At 37.3% G+C, this 25,491-nt stretch overlaps 1 protein-coding gene across 10 annotated transcripts in view; it reads right to left on the minus strand.

The window, feature by feature from the left end:
- LOC100643756 overlaps nt 1-25,491 on the minus strand; it is a 269,723-nt gene that overhangs the window by 3,555 nt on the left and 240,677 nt on the right. For all 10 annotated transcript variants that reach the window (XM_048413828.1, XM_012320389.3, XM_048413823.1 and 7 more), the window contains exons 12-16: nt 15,429-15,547; nt 7,624-7,802; nt 6,658-6,819; nt 4,422-4,698; nt 805-946 (exon numbers count right to left, since the gene is read on the minus strand). In XM_048413828.1, the coding sequence (XP_048269785.1) occupies nt 805-946; nt 4,422-4,698; nt 6,658-6,819; nt 7,624-7,802; nt 15,429-15,547 (879 nt within the window). The remainder of the gene's footprint in view (nt 1-804; nt 947-4,421; nt 4,699-6,657; nt 6,820-7,623; nt 7,803-15,428; nt 15,548-25,491) is intronic.

The following is a 25,491-nucleotide window of genomic DNA, read 5'->3' on the forward strand; positions in this document are numbered from 1 at the left end:
CATTCTTTCGCCTCTTTTCGAAACTTGACGCGAGCGAGCCACGCGAGTACATATGATCACGGTATTTCGATCGAAGCACAGTTCTACAAGATACAAAGATAAAATGATTACGCGTTTTATACATTATTTTTCTCAGGTATTTCTAGATATTTTATGTACAATTGTAAGATGGAAAATATATATCTTGAAGTAAGTGTTATCTTCTTCTGGCATTTGTATATTATTCTTCCTTGGATGTATAAAGAAATATTCGTATCTAAAACGAACACAAATCAAAATACGCAAGAAACGAATAAAAGAAGCACGGCAGAACGTACGATCTTGCCGATGCGCTCTCGAAGTCGTATTCTCTGAAACGCATCGCTATTCCTGACTCTCCATCAAGACCAAGCCAGAACGCGATTTTTCATCCGCGAAAATACAAAAACAAAACGATCTTTCACCAGACTCGCGCGCGAAACATCGAAGAATTCCATTCGCGGCTTCCCACGTTCAGGAAACGTCGTATCGATACACAAACCATGACAAATGTAATCTCCGTGCGACTTATCCGGCTTCGAAACGATTCCCCATCGGCGCTGGATAAATCTTTCCGGGCAATCGATTTTTAAGTTGCCGTTACATCGGCGCAAAAACTGGGCTCGCGCGCCGATATAAATTGCTCCTATAATTCAGGCCGCGGCGTCGTAATCTCTGTGCAGAAAGTGTCGCGTAACTGTCGTTATGTCGGCGTCGATGGACGAAGTTTCCGCGAACTTCCGGCTAATCGGTCCATCGAACGGAACAAAGATAGACGGAACTCACCTAACCACCACGGTGTTCGTTTTCCATGGCAGGGTGAAATTTTTGTGGATATTTCTCGAGCAGAACGTGTGCAACCTGAGTCCAGCTGGATCGCCGTTCTTGCTGTATTCGTGTATTGTTAAATTCCAGGCGGTGCAAGGACCTAGAAGCAAGAAAAAGAGAAGGACAAAAAGGAGAGTTTTGGCTATCACGAATTTTTGCCAAGAACACAAGAATCAGCAATGGTTGTGCATCCTTTTATTTCCTAAAAAAAGGTCACATAGGCGGCTTTACGTCGAAACTATGGAGATTACGCTCTTGCAATATTTGCGTAGTATTGCGCTTTTAAAATTTGGGATTACTTTATTAAAACCTTTTAAAAGCTACATGGACGGTATTATGGAAGCTGCGGAGGATTATTCTGTTGAAACTTTCCTATGTAGTATTCCGTTCAAAAATTTAAGATCCTTTTATTTAAATTACAATGAAATAACGATTTTGCGCTATTGGAAAAAGGATAGGATTAGGATAATTTAGGTTTGTAAAATTCTCCTAATACTATTTATTAAGATAAATAAAAATAACAGAGATTAATTGGACAGAGAACGATAAATGTTCAACTTGAACTAAAACACAAAAAGTCTTATTCCGCTCAAATCACTCTCTAGAACTCTCGTCTTCGGCATCCGCACTCGCACGCTCTCGCTTCTCAACTCATACTGTTCGCCTTCTGCATTCGTTCTCGCCGGCGTCTCAACTAACACCGCCTTTAGCATCTCTTTTGTCTTTTCCCGCCCTATCGCGCACGTGTCCCGAAAACGCCCGTGGCCAGGGTCACGCAGGCCTTCTCCACGAAACTGTTCACTTGAAAGGACCGACGACACATTGATGTACCCGACGATGCCGCGGCTCTCGCGACATTGTTTACGATTCGGCCGATATCTTAGGCCTTTTGTCCACGATACTACACTATAGTCAGTTATAATTTATATTGGAATAATTAAAAATCGGTTATGGAGTATTGAACAGATTTAAAAATAGCACGAGAAGGGAAGATACGAGGTTAATGGGTATAGTTAAATCGTCATCGAGAATGCTCGCTTTTCACGTGACCATTTCACGAGACGAGCACGAAACGCATCAATGTCGCCGAACAACCAATTAAGAGAGGTCGTTTCACAATCAATTGCCGCGGATGTAACGTTTGACGTGTGTCTGTAAAAAGGACTATCGATGTTTCAGCAATCATCGAGAGCACGGTATAATTGGAAGCAATTGGTTCGCTAACGTATTCGGGACTGTATAATTTTCGCGCGTTTCTATACGTATTACGTTTCGTTTCCTTTTTCTCTCTTTTTTAGTATCATTCATAGCCCGACGAATTTTTCCCACGGCAGAACTGTTTTCGCAACGTTGCTGTAAACAAAAACGAATGACTATCGATGAAGCGTAAAAAATAATGCACACATAGAAATGCCTGGTCTATACCTATACCTTCGATCTCTTTTATTTTATTTTTTTTTCTCTCTGTGAACGTGTTTTCTGTTGTTGTTGCTTTACGAATGATAAATCTATTCCGGGAAGAGAAATTGGGAAACGATTTTTCGTTTTTTGGCCACACACATAGTTTTTGGTCACATACGAGCTTTTTCAATGATTTTCACGAAATGTTTGAATATCAATGGCTTGAAAAAATTCCAACTCTTGACGCATGCAAATCGCGAATCGCATCCTTTTTTCTCGGTTTGGAGTTTGCGTTCAGGGATTTGTAACTTTTTTTCATTTTTTTTTCCGTTGGCGCATCAACACGAGCTTTGGAGTTTTCCTGGGATATCGAGTTACTAGAAACCTAATGCACGGCTCGGTGCTGTTATATTTTCGTGGTACGCGCACTTCGTCGAATTTGATCGATCGAAATTTTGATGAAACAGACTGTGCAAAACTGCAAGACAGAAACAGACATCAATATTATATTACGTTCCAATGTTTAATTTACATTTTGTTTCTTTAGCATCAGCCACTTTTATCTTGCTTTGTTTAGTTACACGGTTCGGTTAGTTAGTACTTTGTTTGTTATTTGTTAGTTATGTTTCTTCGAATTTTTAAGTTTCATCTCTCTGTAGTTTTCTTTTTTATATTTAATCTTCAATTTTACTCGAGCAAGTAGAATAAGGTTCTTCAATGATCAGACAAATAAAAGAGGTACGTTTGCTTAGAGAAACATATTTTGTAGATTTCAAATAAAGTTCATACGTAAGAGGTCCGATTCAAAGGCTGCTCGTAAATAATTTATAAATCTTTTAATTTGATACATTTCTATTAAATCGAGTTCTGATACAAAAAATCTACTTTATGTACTTTGCTAAAAATAAAAAGAAGGGAGCGAAATGTCGCCTAACTAATAAGAACACGAAATCACGTATCCTGCAATCCTTAAAATTAATCTAAGAACCCTGTATCCGCCATTTAGACACACTTATACACAAACACAGAAGCGAGTACCATTGCCTTACTCTGTGAATTCATCGTTCACGAAACGTGGACGATTGGTCGTGTCGAGGAATCCGGCGAATAAAAGAAAACAGCATCGAGCCCGGAATAGAAACAGAGATCGAGGCCAATGTGCGAAAGCCATTTCTGGGGCTGACTGGTTCCAACAGCTTCGTTCCTTTGCAACGTTCTAGCGTTTGTTTCATGGTGCGAATATAGGCGAGCAATGAAGATAGACGGGAGAAGGAGGGCCAGAAAAGGCCAGGGAGCACCGGCAGAAAAAGGAAATCGAGGGAAAAAGGGAAGCCGGATTCTTTAAAGACCGCTCGGAACGACCGGTTCTTCTTTCTGTCTCTCGTTGTCCTGCCGCGTCCAATAGTCCCTTTAATCTCCAGCTCTGTCTGCCATTCGTTCTCGGGCCACCCTCTTCCCCAGAAGAACCCGTTCCACCCATCTTTTTAACCTCTTTTTCCTTTTTGTTTACCCGGTTGCTTTCGTTTGTCGCTGGCCTTTCGATCCGATTCGCACCCATATCGGGCTCAATGGCGCGGATCGAAATTCCAACGGAGTAGCCAAGGCTCGAATTGAACGAAATTCGCCGGTGGACAAAGCGTGGTTACGGTAAGTGGGCGCCTTTGATTTGCCGCTGAATCGCGCACGATGCATCTTTGGATTTGGTGGAAATTCGGAGAGCTTGGAGAAGTAAGATTTTGGGGTCTTTTAAAGGTATCTTTACCATTCTCTTTTCGACTTCACCACTCAAAAGGATACAATTTTGTTTAGCGGCGTATATCTAAGGATATAATAATATATCTTTCTGTAATTCTGATCTCATGTTCCTGATGCAGTATAGATGCAAACTGTGCGGAAGAAAGTGGAAGGAAACAAGTATTGTTATAAATACGAAGACGCGAGTTTATTGGTACGAGAAACGGTCGATTGGCTGTGCCTGTGTCTTATATTGGCGTCAGTGTTGATTCTTTTTGAATCTTTCGCAAATATATTTGTTTGTTTAATTAAGATAATTAGAGCAATGCCTATGCATGATCAATCGTCAGTGACGTTTATAATATCAGAAATCAACTTTTTAGGGATGAATATTCCGAAAAATTTTTTATTAGTATTAGTAAAAATAAAAGATTCCTTACGGCTTTGGCCAGATTTCACTTCGATAGTTAGCTGTCGATCCGTCAAAGAGTCTAAGATCCACGTGCACCTCTGTTGGTAATACTGATTGAGCTTTAAGCCACTGCTGGCCAGGTCACCGCCATTGACCTCGCCTTCCGGCTTGGTCGTTGTGTGATAACCGCAGTAAGTGTCCTTGATAAACTCGTAAGCCGCACGGAAATTGAGGCCTGCCTTCGAGGACCTCGACCATTCGATGTACACTGGTGTCCAACTACGGATACCGACTGGCAGCCAGTCCTGTGGGATACATACTATACCAGTGACTTGTATTTCAAGCGTAGAAAGCGGTTTCCGAGTTTATTTAATGTCCCGTTACGAAACAATATTAACACTGTAGATTAAACATGAATATTCAGAACGAAAATTGTGCAATGCTTAATATCTATTATCGAGTTCAGAGAGGAATTAATATTCTCGTACAAGACCATTTATCCGTTATGAAGGTAATTTATACTATTTTCAGCTGTTTGATAATTATAAAAAGGTGTTTGCCGGATTAAAAAGCAATCGACGATAATATAGTATAAGCATAGTACAAGAAAAGTCTACTCTACTAGATTTTGTATAGAAGTTGATCCAATTCGTAATGTCGATCATCGAGAAATTAACGCTGAAACAACCGATGATTGACGTACACCTACTTCTACCGGGAGGGGTGAAATAACTTGTTTTTTAAATCAAGAAGTAATTTAATTTGCATTTCTATCATTGCCTCTTGATTTTACAGTACTGTTCTAGAAACTCCACGTGACATTCATATTCAATTTCGTACCATAATTAATATTAGTTTGTAACATAATTTATATTTATATTACTGCTGTCTGGTCATATAATATTATTCAAAAAATTCCAAAAGTAATGACGTAATTTTATTTATAGGATGTTACAAAGATTGATTTGATTTTGTTCGATTTTGGTTCATTCAAATCGTTAAGAAGTGGAATCGACTCGTCAGTAACAGTTCCTGCGATCCTTATGATCTCAAAGGAACATCCCTCATTGCTTTTCATAATAAGTACACTCCATAGAAAAAGATTGCAACAAAATAAGATAACATAATAAGATGGCCTTGAAACATAAAAAATTGCAAGATTCTCGAACGATCGATAGAAACGCGTCCGTTAAAAATTCGCGCGTTTCGCTCTGGATGACGGTTTGGAACGAATGCCGGTTTGGAAATAGATTTGACAGAGGGCCTTCTTTCTTTCTCCCGACTCGATTCTCTAAAAAACAATTTCTCCTCTTTTGTCTACGTTGTCTACTTTCGCTTAGTACACGTCGGCATTATTTGTTTTATTCAGCGGCCGGTGAAATCGTTCGAAGTAATTCCACGCCGGTTGATGGAATAGGTGTTGAATAGAAATGGCAGAGCGCATTCAGTGCTCCGCCAATACAATCGGTGAGCCGGGCCGTTTGTCCGTGAATGAAAGTTGAATGAAACGGTGACAGTCGAACGTGGGCGGTAGAAATAAAGTGCGGTGGGTGGCAGGCGGAGAAAATAAAAAAAAAAAAAAAAAAAAGAAGGGAGAGGGTCGCTGGGCGAACGTTTCTCGAATTAAACGATCTCGATCATCGACGATCTCCCCGGTTATCATCGAGATCGAAGTACCGCACGATTTTGAATAGTTTACTCTTGAAACGAGAAACTCATTGATATTTGAATGAACTTGTATATAGCTTTCTTGAATTGTTCATTTACTTAGGTACGGCATTACCGAAGTACATTGTCGAATTCTGGTATTATATCCTGGTTTGAGCCTTTTACTTTTTTTCTAGCAAACAAAAATATACTTGATGGTTTAAAGAAATAACGCAAGTGGCACGACGAGGTACGAAAATCAACAACGATTCTTTCATATTGTCCTTAAACTGTTTTAAAGAAATTCTTTAACGTTGGCAAAATGTGATTAAGAATGAAAATAGATCGTGTAGATACAGCATCGTTGACTTTTGTGAATAGAATATGATACCGAAGTTGGATCGTGTCATTTAATCTCTACTTTTTGATACTACCGCTATCTAATTGTATGAAATAAATCAAAAGCTATAAAATATATTCTTTCTGCCGAACCTTTTAGACACAGGATATTTGCATAAAAAGACTGAGAAAAGCTCGTGCTCCTTTCACGGAGACAACGAACAGTGGAATTCTCACGGGTAACCGTAGGTAAAGTTTATAGGAAGTCTAGCGTTTACCTGATAATTTCCACAGAGGCAGGTGACGATGTGACCGGTTTCAGAGACAAGCAAAAGATGGTCCACGTTCTCCAGGGTTATGTTGCTGACACAGTGACAGCCGCTGTCTCCGCACTTGGTCTGGCAAGGGTTGTTCGGACCCTGCTTCGAGCTGCTCTCGATCTACGGACAGAGGAACAACAACGACTGCCACGACCGCTCACGATCTGGCATTGTCTAACCAAGATTCTCGCAAGAATCCATGGAACTTTCTCTTGTTCTATGAATTTCTCACCATTCTTCTTCTCTTTCACGCAAACTTCTTCTTTTCTTTCATTCAATTCGATGAGCTTGACGTAGAAGTAGATTCGGATTCAAATTCTCCGAAATATACAGATGAAGATTGCAGGAAGAAAAGTGATAAGTGTGTTCTTGCGGATTTTTTTGATTTTAATGTCGCTTTATGACTAGAAAAGGAATATTTGAATATAAAATGGCTAAAAGTGGAAAGAACATGTTAAGCCCAAAGACGTAGTCGACAAAGTTTTGTAGAAGCCAAAGTTATATCAAGGCGTACGGTATTTTTACATTATGAGCCATATTTTTGAAACTACCAAGAGGGGCAAATTAAATCTAAGGATTATTGTAACATATTGATTTTGAAAATATGATTTATAGTCTTCTTTGTGTATTCTTCGATCGCCTCGTGGAAATATGGAAATTTCGATGAAACATGTATCAAAATTTAATACCAAGTATCAAATTGATCGGTGGATGAATTCGTACAGTATTATGTCTATTTAAAAAAATACAAAATAAAACAGAATTAAGAAGTTTGAAATTTTAAAATGAATAAGAAATACAGGAGGTTCGTAGAAAATATCGGATGGGATATAAAAAGCATAGACTCGATCATTCTCCGAAAAATGTCTCTGTCAAAGGATTATTGTTGAATTCGAGTGGGCAAACGAGAATCGTGAAACTTACGCGAATGATGACCGACTGATTAGCTGCTGGAATGAAGTGCTGCCTGCATTTTATGGGACCCTCCATGGCGAATAATCGGTGAGGCTCCGGATGTACCACGGAACCCTTCACCGGTGACGTCAGTCCGTAATATTCGACGTCGCACACGCTGGCCGGCTGTTGAGTGCCACCCTCGCGTTCTGAAATATCGACAAGTCGTTGCTGTCGTTGAACGATACGAATTCAATCGACGAAGCCGGCGTCGCAAGGATTAAAACTATTTTCGATGCTCCGATGACCAGTCGAATTGCCAGATAAATCGCTCTCCCTCCAACGAATGTTGCATTTAACGAAGATCGTTCGTTAAACGATTCTACGTTTCATCGAATATATTTAATGTGTTTTATTCAATTTCTTTGCAATCCTGTTGTAAAATGGTTTTCTTTACATGAAAATTGACCTACAGAGAGGTAATAACTTCGGTTAAATGAATATTAGAGGATGGTTTAATCTGTGTTTAGCGGTTCGGCCTGTCCGACTATCAATCTTCCCATTCTACTTAAACGGCGGTTTTAATTACTTCGTGTTGATTATTTTTATCTTTTTTATATATTTCCGATACTTTGACAACCGGTCAAATTGCAAGATAAATCACTTTCCCGTCAACCAACATGATATTTAACGAAAATCGTTCGTTAAATAATTTTACCATTTCATATTTAATCTCTTTTATTTTATTTCTTCGTAGTTCTGTTATAAAATGATTTTCTTTGAGTGGAAATTGAACCACAGAAAGTTAATAATTGTGGTTAAACGAGTATTCGAGCGCCGTTTACTCTGCATTTGGTTGTTTCGCGTCTGGTTGGTAACCTTTCTGTTCTACTTAAACACCAGTATTCTAATTAATTTGTGTTCTTTTAAAGACAATTCTTCGTCCTATTTTTTTCTCACATTTTACTTTCTTTTAGGTTTATACGCTATACCTTTATGCATAATTTATAGTTGGTAACAATCGTCAATAGTAAAGCCTCAGGAGCACAGGTTTCAGAGAAAAAACGATTTAAACGAGAGAAACTGAATATTGGACTGTAACATAAATTCCTCTTGTTTTTGTATATACTTTAGTAAAGGTAAAAACAGGATGAATTTATGTTAAAACTCAGTATAATATAACTTTATTTATATCATCATTTATAAGACATAAATGTAATACAAACTGCAGCAAATTGTACCGATAGACGGTCATATTAAAGTCAAATGCACGGTACTATATCGTCAAGTTCATTTCCGCGCAATCGAGGCGCGCGATACTTTGTTGCACGACGATTTCGTCATTCAACGTTGGCGAGATGTCGGTTAAATTAGCGGAGTAATTTCAGTGACGCGAACGATACGTCAAACGTGAACTCGTCACGTTGTAAAAGCTCGCCGCGCGTTGTTGCGCTGGGTAACCAAAATTCTGCGCGCGATGCGACCTCAGTAAATAAACATGAGCGTTAATTGTGAGTTTTCCAGAATCGTGTTTAATAAAGTAAAATAGGAAACATGTTTGCGATGAGATGGAATTTTGCACAAGCGATTCACTCTCTTATGGTTATTAACGCAATTCCTGTACATACTTCTCGCTACAGCTTTTGTATAAAAATTAAGGAAGTATTTGAAAGTTTGAAGTGATGATACTTTGAGTATAATATAATATTTTCTTTGACAATTTTACTAAATCCGAAGCAGTAAATAAGGAAAAGCGTTATATTAAAATTTTCACCGTTTGGTGTTCTTAAATTTAGAAATATACTCTTTCGAGATTTGCAAGATTAAAGTATAAATTATTATAACAACAACGCATACAACTACATAAAAACTATGATTACGAGTAATCTAACGTTCTCCTTTGTACTCAAAACTATTCCTTTCTCCGCTATAATTATTACTAGTTACTGAAATTAAAAGTTTGATATTTAATTACAGTTTGCATAAGACTCTGGTATTATAAGAATTTTATTTCTACCAGGAAAATAGAAACATTTCTCCTTTCTCGTTCTTTCTTTACGCAAGTTCTCCTCCAAGAGTTTCAGAAGACATCGGTCTCGTGTATGCACGGAAACAAGGGAACTTTCGCTGCGAGAACACTCCGATATCACCTATTTTTGCTAACTTTTCCATGTTTCTAACTTCTTTTCCTTCCTCTAAGTTCTTTCCTCGAGTTTCATTTTAAGGACATTTTCGTTTTGCATATTCGTTTCGTATATGCAATGCCTGTTTAAGATATGATTTCACAAAACGTGTCTGTGTATTTCGATCTTTTACGATCGTATTATACTTATTAAGACTAGCGTAATGCAATTCGAATATTTATACATATCGTACGTAGAATGATACAGAAATATACATATGTTGATTTTGCATCCCATTTTTAGATTTATTTTTAATAAATTGTCTTTTTAATTTATCGTAACAATAATACAGTTATATTGAAAAAAAATCTTTCACGTTTATTTACACGCTTCCATGGTGATATGAAATATCTCACTTTTTAATTACAGTCAAATACTTATGTAAACAAATGTTATGAAATCGAATATATGGATATGTACTTTGCACGTTCCTCCGCAGCATTTGCAGTTTTTTAATATTTGTATCTATAAATAGTCGAATGTCGATTTGTTCGATTATTTCATTTTATTTTATATTTTACAGGCTTCATTTTATCTCGATTGAGAAATACGTCGAGCTTTGAATTATTTGAATTACGAAAAATAACTGATGATAAAATTAAGCAGTGTCGGTTTAAAAAAACTGTAAGATGCTTTCAAATAATTTTGAAATTTTCATCGATCTGATCATTTCTACGAAACGTTAACAAACTCCTACAAACATTACAAAATCACACATTTCTTTCAATTGACTAAATATTTCCTGGATATAAAGTTGTGCCTGATTCAAAGTTCCGTTCACCGAGTCTCAAAAGTTGCACAAATAAAAAAATAGGATCCGATTTTGTAATAGATCTACAAATACGTAAAAGTCCTGATTTCTGAGGAATATCTTCGAATAAAGCAGCGACGCTAAATGAGATCTTTCCGCAAATCTTTTTCTTCAGAAAAAGGAGTTGTATGAAAAAGTAGCTACCAAAAAAATACTCTTATTTTCAGTCCCAGCAAGTTTATAGGAAATACTTTGATCCTTCTTTTTCATATCTTCTTTTTTCGCCGGAATATCGAACGAATTTATTACTTTGATGCGTTTTCGTGGAGAACAGCCGCGAAAGCGAAATTTGCACGTTTCGTTTCGTATGCGAAAATTTCGCGAGGCCATCGCGAGCGAAGGTCGGTGGTCGAGCAGTTTTCGTATATAAGGAAATCGGTCTCTCTGGATGAGATAAAATTTTACGCACCGATAGATTGTCCTTTGGTATTACGGCAATACCGATCCTAAAAGCGACAATCGGTGAATTTGCATGCGAGAAAAATTGCACGATAGTGTTATTCTAGGCCGTACATTCTTTCTCAAAAGAATATTCTATTAATCGAGAAGTCGAGTCAATGTTCGTATAATATTTGGGTCGGATGCATAAATGCATGACGATATCGTGGTTCGTCGATCAATCTGACATGTCTTTATTATCGTTTCGGGATTTCATCGTAGAGTAAATCTTCTCCATGTACAAACAATCTTTTAGAAAATGATACGATATTGTGAATATATATTATGTACATTTTCTTCTAAAAATAAAAGATTAATTTAGATTATACATTTGTGACATCCAAAACTATGTTTCTAACTAAAAAGAAAAGGAAAAATATTGCTTCCAATTTTTAGTGAAAATCGCAAGCTTTTCAAAATTGCAAATTCATAAATTAGAGTGAAAATTCAAGTGAAAATTAAGCAGAATTTAAACAAGTTAAAACATTTAAGGGACACGCACGTATGAAACTCATCATCTGCACAATTCATTCTCTTTGATCGTTTAAGATATTTAGAAAGATATTTTCACATTTTAAATTGATATTTAAAAAGAATAATTAATGACTTTCCATTCACCAAACGTTTGATAGATCGATCTGCGCCGTGCTTTCGATCCATCGGCAAACAGTAGCGCTCGATGGCATTATTTCGTAACACAAAGTCATCAGTACACAATGATGGTGTCCGGAGAAAAAAATTGGTGACCGTTAATAACGGGAAAATGTCACGAATTGAAAGTCAGCATGGCGACAAACTGCCGGCATCGATTTGACGATGATTGACGGATGTCGTGGTCGTTCGTCAACGTTATTACGTTTACACGCGGTATACGCGTGTCTGAACACGGCGTTCGTCACTCGATCGATAAGTCCGACTCCGTGGTCGCAATCGAAATTGAAAAACCTAATCAATGGCCAACATGTCCGGAAAAAGTTTTCCATGGACTTGTCGAAACGGCCACGTACCAATATTACTTTTCGCTTGTGTTTAATCGATTCGCTAATATTAGTAATTATTAAGTTACTGTTCGTAAAATGAACAAGTAGGAAATAATGCGCGACAAGGTAGCCAGATAAAAACGCCAAAGAGAAGACTGAAATAGGTCGGAAAAGTCTGTTCATATAAATTGCACGTTTCGAATTTAGGTAGTTCAGCAATGGGTTATCAGAGTTTCACTACGTTTAACTCTGTCCTCGTACAGGGATTGGTACGAGATGCTGGTTTTATTAAATATTCATCGGGGAGTCTGACGATTTTCATCGTTTATCATTACGCGTCTGCGTCGGCGTAAGAGTGATTTTTCGGATGATTGCGTTTTTCTGTGCGCGACACAGGATAAATCCAGGCTGGATTATCGATTTCCATTTAATGGACACCCCATAAAGGCGAATAAAATCGGTGCAGGTGTGTAATGAACGTGTCCGTATTTGCATACGCGGTTCTTTTTCGGCTTAACTTCATACGACAATCAAATTCAAATCGCGCATCTATATGTTCGTTCCGATATATTACGATCTCCTTATACGATCACGATCAAATTCGACGCTTTACTTTATTTTACTTCTTTTAAATTACCACATGCAATCTTTTTTCATTGAATCTAAGCGAATTACGTTTCGTTAAATTATACATGAAATTTAGAACAAAGAAAATTTACGTATTCGGCATCCTTTGTTCCAAGGTTCCGTTATTAAGGTAGCATACATGACAAAGGATGTAGCAGTATTACGTCAAAGGCTCTTATCTTTGCTACATGGTAAAGACGTAGTATAATATCGAAGATCTTCCGCCCCTTTTGAGCCGAAAGACACTATATGGAGTTATCAGATATGGGGGTTGTCAATAACTTTTTCACAGCTTATCGCGTTTTATTTTTAATTAGATAATTTTAATTAACTTAATATAACTTGATTCGAATAAGAAATCGTACAATTTAATTCTTATTCTTTTTCTCCGCGTAAGATTTAAGCCACACTTGCGATTAGTATAAGTAGCTGCTTTACAGAATAATCTACTTTCAAAGTAGGATAGAATATCTCTTTAAATATAAACGAACCTATCTTCACGCTTCTTTTCTACTTAACAAATTATCAGACAATAGGAAGCTCTCGTAAACTTTTTGGCACCACTTTCCAACCCTCGTCTCGTACCAGACCTTTCCATCGCCTTCCAAATTTTTCAAGAGAATCAAGAAGAGAAAACTTTACGAAGGAGTGAACGGCGATAATCGGACCCAATAAAAGATTCATAGCCGTTCGATCGAACGACCAATAGTTCCCGTCTCTTTTCGCCACCATTGGGTAACATTATGGCAGCATCTTATGGTTCTGTTCTATCGGATGGTTACGTGTCTAACTATAGGTATATAGAGGTATAAAAAGATCCAAGAATAAACTTTGGTGCTAATAAATTGATTATTCAAAGAATAGAACAAACTGAATGGTAGATAACGGTGTTCTGTTGTCTGTTCTGCTTGTCAACTTTTATAATTGCGAGTTGGGGTTACTAATTTTAATAGAAATGTGTTATTAATTTAGGAATACTAATTTTGAGGTATAAGAAATTTAGAAAAATACACATTGATCGTTAATTTGCATTCATGTGATTAACATTGATTACGATCAATTAAAAGGCAGGAGAAAATGATGATATTCTTTCAATGTATTTTGAAATTTGCTGTTGTTAAAGTCATCTTCTTGTAGCGAATTAACTCGTTTATTTTGTCTTTTGAGAATCGAACTTTGATCGAATAGTAACTTATTGTAATGAAATTAAAAAGCTACTAAAAGACAGAGTTGATCAGTTTTGCTTTTGCAAGATTTGAATATCACTATCTCAATTTAAATCACATGTTCATGAGTGTTAAATTAAGTTCTTTTTTCGGATATTATTTTAGGAAACGCGAGTTGTACGCTCGCTGTACGCCTACAATGACCGTAAATGCAGCTGTATGGATAGTGCTACGTTCTTGGCCACGAGCCAACTAGGTTCTCGGATTATCATGTGCACGGACGTATCTATATTCATCCGGTTAAGGATTCGGATGGTCCGATACATCGGCCTACAGGGGCAGTAATTAGTCGTTGGTAATTAGCAGCCAGACTAAAGCACTTGGTCTCGGATAGCTCGATCGAAGAATAGAAGTCAAAATAATTGATCTATCGCATAGATACTGCCGCATGATTTTTCTCTTCTTTCTCGTATCGATCGTATCCTCCGCGTAAATTAATCCTCGAAGCATTGGACACGAATGAAAATTCCTTGCTCAGTTCGTTTTAATTAAAAAATGTTTCATCGACTTCTTTTTGATCGACTGTATATTATTTTATGGAGAAAGTACAAGTTAACGAGGGTACACGTAGAGTAGGTTGAAATTTTAATGGCGAAACAATACCATTCTTTCGATATGATCGAGTTGCGTTCGTGTTTTTATTAGGAAATATATCGAAGAAAGTTGGATGAAAATGGTCCTTTGTTCGAATATCATTTGCATTAACATACTAATTGTATAGCAATCAGTCGCATTACTTTTTTTATCGAACAATCAGCGTTGATTACGCGTACACCTTTGCTGACTGTGGAGTAAAAGGTGGTTCAAATATCTCGGCTGCATATTGTGTTCTTTCCCTCCTATTCATTACGCAATACTTAATTAACCTTGTATAATTGGAATTTTGTTTGCTTGACGGGATGAAGAAATTCTAATTGACTATACCTTTTCATTTCAATTTGAAAGCAGCTAACCAGCCATTCTTACGAATCAGATCGTTTGACGTCAGCTTGTAACATGGTGGTAATAAAATAAAGTAGAAGAAGCAGATACTTGGCTACGTAGCTTTCAAAACACAAATTATTACATATTGATCATTTACCGATTTTCTTTCTGTTTTCACATAAAATTTCCTGCTAACCTTACAGTTAAACTATGAATTTTTATACACTTGCGACAAATGTAAATATGCAGGTATGAGCACAGATACAAAAATACATAAAGTATGAAAAGTGAAATAAATTTGATGACATTTCTTATAGAACAATTATTTTGACTCGAGCTTTTATCAATATCCGTAAACATATGAGTTTGTATAAATATCTATAGTCTATTGATAACGTTTATAAAATTACAGGCAACTATCGTTCAATTTCCATCGAAAAAAAAAACTCAATGAAACAACGTTTATTTCTCCATATACCATGTACGTATGACAGTTGCAAGAATCGAAGTAAACCTATTATCCATTAGGACCTGAAAACTGGCAAGATCTTATTGAAAACAGCGATGTAACGATCTAAAAACCTCTCCGATACTTTTATACGTAACGTTCGAATCGTTGAAAAGATGTGAAAGATAGTCGGCTTACCATCGTGAAAGTAATAAGAGACGTCCATGTATTCCTCGTCGGTGAGGCCAATGGTGGCTCGTCTGAGAACGACCGTCATATCTCTGCCATTAGACGAGTACCTTTTCGGCTCGACATATCTGCAAAAGAAAAAAAGAAGAAAAGAAAGGAAACGAGAGGAAAAACGAAAATAGAATCTGCTTTTACACAGCAGCCACCTTAGCTAGCTAGCAGGTAGTAATTCGTAAGCTCTGTGTGTGTGTGTATGTGTGTGTGTGTGTGTGGATGGGAGGGAGGCGAAGGAGGGATTCGCGTCATTTCTTCGCGGAAAACACGTCGTTCCGTGGAGACCGGCTGTAAATCACATGACTGCTATCAGAAATGTCGTAAAGCTCGCGGCTCTATCTTCCATCGGATATCTTCGAACGGATGCTCCCCGTGGTTTCAACGAGCCGAACCGTGTGTAATTCAGAAGCAAACATACCTGCGCTCGATCGTTTTCTCGCTCTTCTTGGATCTGACGAGAGATTCTGACTTTTATCGCACGAGCCCGCTTGCGCTTAAAATCATTAGTTCTTGACCCACCAAATATTACCGAGAGTATTCTCTAACGTTTTATTTTATTTTTACACGTAGCGTAATATCTTTTATATTTTTGCAGCCTTCAAGTTTTCATAAATGGATAGACATCCGCAAGGTAGTAATAATATTTTCGAAAGGCTAGTAAAGGTATAGTTGTTAGAACTCCCGGATGTAAGTTATGTCTAATAGAAATTATATTTCGGTGTTTCGTCATGATAACTTAAAAATTCTCGATTTAGATAATAAGAATTTAAAGAAAGTTGAAGAAGTCGAAAAATGATCTTAAAGTTGCGTAATAGATTGGCAGCTAATAAAAAGAGACTATCGTACGTAGATATGCAAACACCTGCGAGCAATCACTAAAGGAAACCAATTTCATCCCATTTGAAATTCTGCTATTGTCAGTTTGGTATTTCTCAAGAGTCGATAGTAACGGAAGAACGTCGAACGTCTTTCAGTCGAGTCGCTTCTCTCAGAATGCGGCCGTGTGAATAATAAACGCGGCGTTTGGCACGTTTGCTCAGCCGGCTATTATGAATAATGTTCGCTTCGATTTGTTCCCGAGGACTCTGAATAGAATTCACAAGGATTTTCCGGTAAGGACAAACACACACACACACACACACAAAGGAAAGTGAAGTCCTCCTACAGACATCGTTTTCCATCACTCTGTTTCTCTTTCTCGTATCCTACTCGTTTCTTTTCTTTTATGACGCTAAGTCGAAACGCCCGAAGGAAGTTTCCCGTGAATTATGAAGCCGGCGCCTTTATGTCAAAGCGGTACGTCTCACCATATACTTGACAAGCTTACGTGTGCTACGTTTCCACGCGATGTATGTAAGTTGGGCAAGTAGTGGCACAAAGCGCCATGTAAATTTTCCACGTCGTTCACTTCCATTTTGCTCGGCTCGAAGTTGTAAATGAACGTCCTGGGAACGGTGTCTCGCGATAACCCACGCCTGAATCCTCCATGAGACAGCGTATAGTGATAAGTCAATGTTTGCCGCAACGGTTTTGTCCCATGATAACGTCTTGTCGCGTGCCATCGGACGGTTATTAATTGATGGAATAAATTAACACGGTTTTTGGCTTGGCGGACGCGACACCGTATTCGACCGATTTCCCAGTAAATTAATTAGTTGCGTGATTAAAAAGCGAATAGAAAACTACGTCGTAACGTATAGTCTGATGCGTCCATGACGTCGAGCGATAACAACTGACGTCTCTTTCGGAATTGTATTATTTCTGAATAATATAGGGAAGTTTAATACGATTAAGATCGGCTACGAAAAAAGTGATGTGAATTTTATGGGTCTATGGGATATCGGTTTACGGTTACCTTTCTGGATTTTAAAAGTGTCAATAAATTTTTATGAGACTCGGAACAATAATAAAGTAATTCCATATAAAGGAGATTAATATAATTAAATCGGTTATGAAGAAGGTTATGTGAATTTTATGAATCTACGAGCTGTCATAAAAATACTATTTTTAACTTTTAAGGCGGTACAAAATTCTTGAGAGAGTAATAATGCGAGCATATGGAAGCTTGACACAGATAAGAAATTAGATATGAAAATCTAAATTTAGCTCGTTTAAATGTATAAGAAATTGTAAGAGTGATCTCTCCGACTTTTAGAGAATGGTATCAAAGGTTCTTGTAAAATTCAGCATGGTAATGAGAGTGGTTCCTCATAAAGAGCCTTGAATAATTTCAGATATGTATGTAAAACCTGCGAATATCCGAGGATGAAATATTTAAAGAGTTATTTCTTCGACTTTAAAAATATTATTTCAGAGATTTTTTTTAGAGGCCAAAGACCATTCGGAGATCTTCGTATCATTTTAGCAGCCTTCGAATTCCGGAATTCTTTAATTTCTCAATCCTACCCAACGTCCAAGAATCTCCCAATTTTTTGAGACATATCAAAATCGATTTTCAAAGATCTCCGAGTTCTTCGAAGTCCCTTATAAACTTTTGGGATCGCTGAAACGTTTACCATCTCTGGAAAGACATCTCGAAGTTTCGTAGCTCTGCGAACTTCTGAACTCATCCAATTCATAATATCCTTCAGATCCTGCAATATCCCATAGATTCACCGAGTCGGTTACATCGTTTGAGAGTTACTTAATGAGTTTTGAGGCACAAAAGCGCGCCTCTAAAAATTACAGTATCCCATTAAACATCACGAACCTAGGAAATTCGTTTTTAAATGGATTCACTCTTTTGTTCCCGAGTTAATATGATTTTGGAAATTATAATGCTCCGTTTAATTAGCGATACAAGGCGTTGGTCTCGGTCATCGTAGCACGACAAAGCGGCGAATATATACAAGATCACTTTTTCGGAACTGGGTCAAACGACTCGAGTCTTTTTGAGAAGTTAGAAGAATTAGTTTACCAATCTCCTCTAGTTTACTAAATGACATGTAAATGAAATTTTTCAGAATATTACAATTGTTCGGAATCACAAGGAAAATGGTAAAGATCGCTTTTTAAGACATTTTTATATCAGTTTTATACACGCAGAAAATTTCATTGAAATCGGTTGATACGGAAATAAGCAACCAACATCGAAAGATGTTTAAAATTTAAAATTATTGCAGCTTCTGGCCAATAACTGAGATTTTCACCATTTTTAACCATTGTAACTCACAGCAGCGTTAATTCATTTCTATAAAATTTTCACCATGTGTTGTAAATAAAATAAATCTACAAAATGTACTGTTCAAATTTTCACTACAGATTCAGATAAAAATGTCGTAAAAAATTTTTTTATTAATTTCTTCCCCACTCAATTGCAATCAATAGCAATTTTTTCAAGATTCTTTTCACATATCATCTAGTCAAGTAATGCTTGTAAACTCTAAAAAGAAGTCGTCGTTTGGTCCAGTTTTAAGAAAGTTATTCTGTTTTGAAGAATATCCGAATATTGTCGCGAGTCACTGTATATATACATATTTGGGAAACCGGAAGATTAACTGCGTTATTGACACAAAACTTGCTTCAGTGAGGCTGGTATTTGCGAAATTAGCAAAGTTATAATTTCACCCGCGGTTATGCTACGTTAGCCTCGTGTGATGGTAAGCCGAACGAAGGAACGTTGAAGCGCGAGCGGTTTCCGATTTCTTTGATTAAAAACTTGGAAAAATTTATAATTGCACGGGGCAACGTTTGATAATTAATGAGTAGCAAACAAGCATAAATAACGAAGGAAAGTTTAAACATAATTTCACATGAGCAACCGTGGTTTCATGTCTCGAACAACCACCTACAATGTTAATGTTATTTACACCGTTATTTATACGTCAAGCTGACGTATATACGAAATGAACAAGAGATCCCTGCAACTCAAAAAGAAGGAAAACAACAATGAATAAAAGGGAAGAGGGAAAAATAGGAGAAAAATGTGACGAGCATAGCGAATCGCATTTCGCGGCGAATCGGGTAAACGTTGGAGACGAACTCGGGTGAGACAACAAAAACTCGTTGAAATTTCACTCGCGAGCCGCGCATACACTACGATGTTACGCCGCATAATGCTCCCACGAAATTCGATTTTTCCATCGAAATTCCGTTATTGGTTTTTCAAGAATCTCGGTTTCCATACGTATCGTTATTACTTTTGATCGTTGTGCTTCGAAACTTAAGCATAGATTTCACACATCAATTTTTCTTCTTACGTTTCGTTATTCACCTTAACCAGCACAACTAACAGGGTTGACAACATTTTTCATGAAATTATCGGTTCACAATGTTACTTTTTTTGGACATACGAATGAGTTCTTTTGGTAAAGTATACAGATAAAGACTTGTCTTTCCTTTGCATTCTGATTTCTTTGTTTTATATTTCGGTCATCGATACTCTTAATGTTAAAAGAGTCTTTTTAAGAAAAATTGTGGCAAGAAGTAAAGTATGGTTTATATTCGATTGAACAGGTTACTCGAATTCTTCCAATATACGAGGCAACGTTATTAAATTGGCAGAAAAGATCGCGTCAATGTTTTGGTAGAATGACTCTTTAACTTTCTTAACATTTTTAACTTTCATTCGCGAATTTCTGATATGCGAACGTTGGGATCCATCCAGTGTGTACTTTTCCTGTGCAAACCAGGTAGGACAGGCAGAACGTAGCGTGCCAGTCTTTTCGAATACCTTTCTCGAGAAGATTGTCAGACACCAATCGTGGCTCGTACGTCACTCAAACGAGATTTTAACGCGAACTATACGCGGACCAACCATCCCTATGCGTCATATTCACATACACGTGGAACTTCTTTCTTCCTTGCAATTTGCATGAAAGTTTCGGTTCGTTCGTATGGAGTGATATGACGTTGTGTTTTTCTGACGGAGAGTTTATTTTCCTAGACTTATTTTTCATCGTTGCTTTTAGCTTTCCCTATTACTTTTTTCTGTTATTCTTCGTTCAGTGCATTGTATGTATTTTATGCATTTAAAATTTGGTGATAAATTTGGTTCAAATTAATGATATTTTGATCAGGGTAACGTAAGTAAAATATAGATAATTATTAAACTGGGGCGTTTATGCTAATTCGTATCGACTAAGAGAAGGAAATAGAAATATTTTATATTTTAAATATTTCGTATATTCTGATACACCGTGTGAATTCTGTGCATTTTTACATCTTTAAATTTGCCAAAAATGTATAAATATCCGTAGTTTAGTAATTCTTGCACAAACGCGGGAATAAGAATTTAATGTAAATTTGTATAAAATGTCGGAGTTAAATTCTTACAATTAGTGTTACAGAACCATTAGGACACCACTTACAACTGTAAAACTGACGAACGGGGAACGAGTCACTTAACATCTAAAACCAAGTTAACATCGTGAGTAAGTAAAGCAATTTATTGCATGGTGTAATGATTGTCAGACTAGTTTCTGTCCACTCTACTTAAGTAGCGCATGTACACAATTGCTGGGACGTATCGAAGCGCAACGAAGTAACGACCATACAATAGTTGTTGCCACCTGACAATTTATTCATCGTGTACGTACATACACTGAAATTCAACTTTTCATTGATATTAACTCTTTTCTAACAAAGACAAGCACCACTGAACAATAGGGTCAACTCTGCCGTGTTCTTTCGATCATTTCAGACTTAATTGTATTTTTCTATTGTCAACGAAATGTATGAAAAAATCATTGTTGATATGCACGATTCTTCATTTTAAGCGCATACTAGAGGTTTCCTTAAAGCTTTAAAGATTTTTCTACATGTTACGAACAAGAATATGTTTGCAACATAAAGATTCGGCAATTACAGTAGAATTATAATAAAAATTATTCTATCGTTTTTCTGTTATAACTAAACTGCGGATATTTACGCAAATTCGTATTCTTCGTAAATATAATTTACAAAATGGAATTTAGATAGAAAAACGTTCTATCCGTTAAATATTGCGAATGACACTTTCAATATTTTATACACATTTCTGTATATTGTGTGCATTCTTCGCATTATTGTATCATCAAACATGCCATAAATGCAGTGTGATCGCAACATTCTAATTTTTAATTTCTACTTTAAGGATATGTATTAACACGAGAACTACCCAGCCAGTTAAAATGACATATCAAATTTTTCTTTCTCCTACAATCTCAAAATCAATATATACCGGCAATTACCTTAAATGTATATACCGCCCAACTGAATAGAAGCCGTTACAACCCCGAGGAATAACAAGGCATTAACAATCATAATCTCGGCTTCTTGACAATCGGTTTTCATTCTCGGCCGCTGCTTTAACGAGCTACGAATCGAAGGCCAAAGTAAACGGCTTTAATTCGATGCGGAAACAATGGCGGTCGAACCGCGGCTTAATCCAGCGCCGTGCCTCGTCTACGGCGATCGCTGATCAATTATTATTGACTCTGCCGGAAATTATACGCGCGGATCTCTCGTCGTGATTGTTTGCCCTGTATTAAGTGCTGCGAACGCTCGATCGCGAGTACCACGGCATTTGATTTTGCCGGAAGCTGGAGGGACCCGATGATCGTCGACACAGTGTGGAGTCGCTTCATTAGTCGTCCTCCTAACGGGCAGAGTGGCTTTTAGTTGGCCGCTGATGCCACGCGGAGATTAAATTACTCAACAACCCCTGGTGCCCTCGATTGATCCTCGATGTATCTCGTCTACGCATGGACGCGGATTAAACGGCGCGTGCTGTGTCCTACTCGTATGGATAATCGTGGTCGTCCGTTTTTATGCTGTCACGTGTAGCTGGTGTACGTGGATCGTGAATGAAATCAATAATTGGTTTTACGATGTGGAGTTTATTTAGGATGAAATTTGTTTTTTTTCAAGGCGTAATCAGTGATTAGCTGGATAAAAGTTTCGAGGCCTTTTTGGGTTAGTTTGTTTGAATTGTTTGTTACTTTGTTAGTCGAGGGCTTTTTGTAAACTTGGTTGATAGTAAATATTTTAAGTACACCGATAGTACAATCTGTCGATTATTTCTATATTTTACATAAGAAAATGATGAGTTCTATCAATTTGTCCTCCGAATGCCGATGAATTTATGCTTTCAATCTTTTCAAACGTTACATATTTTCAAACGCAATGACCAAAAAATCAATTCTGCTTGATCACCAACTACTGAAACAATTCAACCTCTGCATATTATTAAACCGACGAAGAAGAAATTCAACAAGTTTCATCGGCGCGTTTTGTTTAGCTTTAAACCACAAACCAGCTCTTCTCCCGTTGGTTAAAGGCTTTTTCCCGCTGGTTTTCCATGGAACAGCTTGTCTCCGTATCCGTGGACGAACGATAAGCCCTGCACCGGTGGTTGATCGCATTATTACCGAGCACAAAATATTCCAGCCGGTTCTTGCTCGCGTCCCTCTCACTAAAGTCGCTTTAAATGCATCGTGAAAGTCGGACCGCGGCTGAACAATGGAAAACGTGCCTCCGGCTACGGAGAAGAACGGGCAACGGATGAAACACGAGCGTTATTTTGCATGAATTTTTACGAGATTAACCGACATAAAACACGCGACAGTCTCATAGGCACGCACGTTCATCGCTTCCCGGTAGCCGAGCATAAATCCTGTCTAGCCGGCGTTAGAAATTAAGCTTGATTGAAAAAGAAAAAAAAAAAAGAAAGAAAGAAAGAAGGGGAGAAACCTACGCTACGTCGTCGCCGAGCTAAGGTCGATGGTTTTTGCGATAGGAGCCCGAAGAAGTTTGGCCGGAATACGTGTTCATCGCCGGCTAGAATGAAATTGCTCGTGTTAAAGCCCGTTTTTGTACAATTTAAGGGAAATTATTGCGGAATTTACGGTAACAGAAGGAAATTCGAGTAATTTCCTAGAGAGAGAATTTTGTTTGAGCTTCTGCTTATTTTGCGACTAATGCGTTTTAGAGGATATCCTTCGCAGAAGTAAATTTTAATCAAGAGTCTATTTACGGCGCGATTTAAGCGTTAGCAATTGAAAAAGACAGCAGTTGAATCGAAAGATCGCGATATTCTTTTTCCCTTTAGAGTTACTTTCGGTGCGAGATAGCTGCATTTTTATACGCTAGGAAAACATAATCGGTGAATTTATCGCAACTCACGAAGCGCTGGTAAACGAGAGTGTATATCGTCGAAGTTTTAGCGCACCTGTTCTCAGCGTAATTATTGTTTTTTCCAGGGGAAAAGGATCTCTTCAACGCGATACGGTATCTAGTCGAACGTTTCGAGGGCTTGAAAAATTTACACGAAATTTCAATCCACTTTACTTCTTTGAAATAATAAGCGTTTCCCCTCTGACGCTGTTTTCTAGAATAATTTTTGAGCAGTATAGATAAATTTTGAATTTATCCGTTCATTTGTGTCGAGAGATAAATTGCACATGAAGTTCATGAGCCGAAACAAAATAAAATGAATGTCCGTGTCTAGTACGCTTTATGACACTTCACATTTATAATCTTTGATTTCCGTGAGATTTCTAGAGCCTACCTCGTGAAAAACATCGCGTCTAGACCGTATGAATGATTCACTCGAACGCCTTGACAATATCATCATTCTTATCGTGTTCTTTAATTCATCCCGTAACGAAAGATTATCCTACTTGTGCACTCGACTTTATCTTTTCACATCAACTGAAATTTATTTCTATTTTACGATCGATCAGCGCTTCAGTTTTTACAAAATTAAATATATAGCAAAGAAATAATAAAGTATAAAATTTGTTTGCATTAGATCATGCAAATAATCTAATTTTAATAAAAAAATTGAAATTTCTAAAACTATAACAAACCAATCATTTCCATAAATTAGTCAGCCACTCTCATAGATCTTGTAGAGATTGGAATTTCTATTTCAAATATCATTTACTTCGAATTTAATTTTGTTCTCCTTTTTCTCATATTCTTTTAAAAATCCTATACCAAGAGCTGAGTATTACCAGTTGTCATAAAAGGACGTTCTACAGTTATTATTGTATAAAGTTAATTATATTATTTCATGTGCTGAAAAGGTATCGTGACAGAGGATGAAATAAAAACTTCATCATGAAATTTCATTTCTTCGTCGCATTAAAGGGGTGATATATTTCCAAGTTGAGATACCTATGACACTGAATTCAGCTTCTCAAAATCTTGCTTCACGGCCCCTATGATTTTCAATTTGTCATACAATATTGTTCGTCATTGGCATACAAAATTACACAATTTCAACTATGTATAGATTAATTATATAAACTATATAACTAAAAATCGATCCGTCTAGAAAATGATCAGGCATCTTCTTCTTCCAGGAAACGACCATTCATCGATTTTTTTGTCTTAAAGCGTCTAGATTAATTATATAAATTGTATAACTATACAGCTACAAATCGATTCGCCTAGAAAATAATCAGAAAATATTCTTCTTCTTCTTCTAGAAAGCAATCATGCATCGGTTTTTTGTTGTAAAGTGTCTAGACTATTTGTATAAACTGTATAACTATACAGGTAAAAATCGAGCCGTCTAGAAAATGATAAGGCATCCTGTTCCTCTAAAAAACAGCCTCCATTGGTTTTTTGATGTAAGGTATCGTCGTGAGGAAGCCCACGGACATTTCGTGTTCGTCTGTTTCTCGCTGCTTACATAATGCATGCGCCGCATCTGTGCACTCCGCGGCATTCCCTTTTGCACTTACTTCTGCTGCCACCGATCTCCCAAGAGAAAGTTTGCGATACTTTGTTTGCCATGTTGGCCCTCGTATGTCGTGCTCTTTCCACGGCTGGCTGACCGGGCTGGTCTCGTGAGACTTTGCCACCTACGCTCTCGTGAATTGTCCTCGAGATATCGTGTCCCCTTTCTTCATCTTTTTTGGGTTAATTACGATCATTCTATCGGGGATTTCTGGCTATTCTCGAGCGTCGAAGAGGGAAGCTTATGGAGGTTGGATTTGCGGATCTTCTGGGACTACGGTTGATCTTTACGTAGAGCCTCGGTATATTCACGTTCGAAAAGTAATTTGGTGATTAGCGTGAGGAAGTTAAT

This window comes from Bombus terrestris, chromosome 2 (assembly GCF_910591885.1).
Source record: "Bombus terrestris chromosome 2, iyBomTerr1.2, whole genome shotgun sequence".
NCBI lineage: Eukaryota > Metazoa > Arthropoda > Insecta > Hymenoptera > Apidae > Bombus > Bombus terrestris.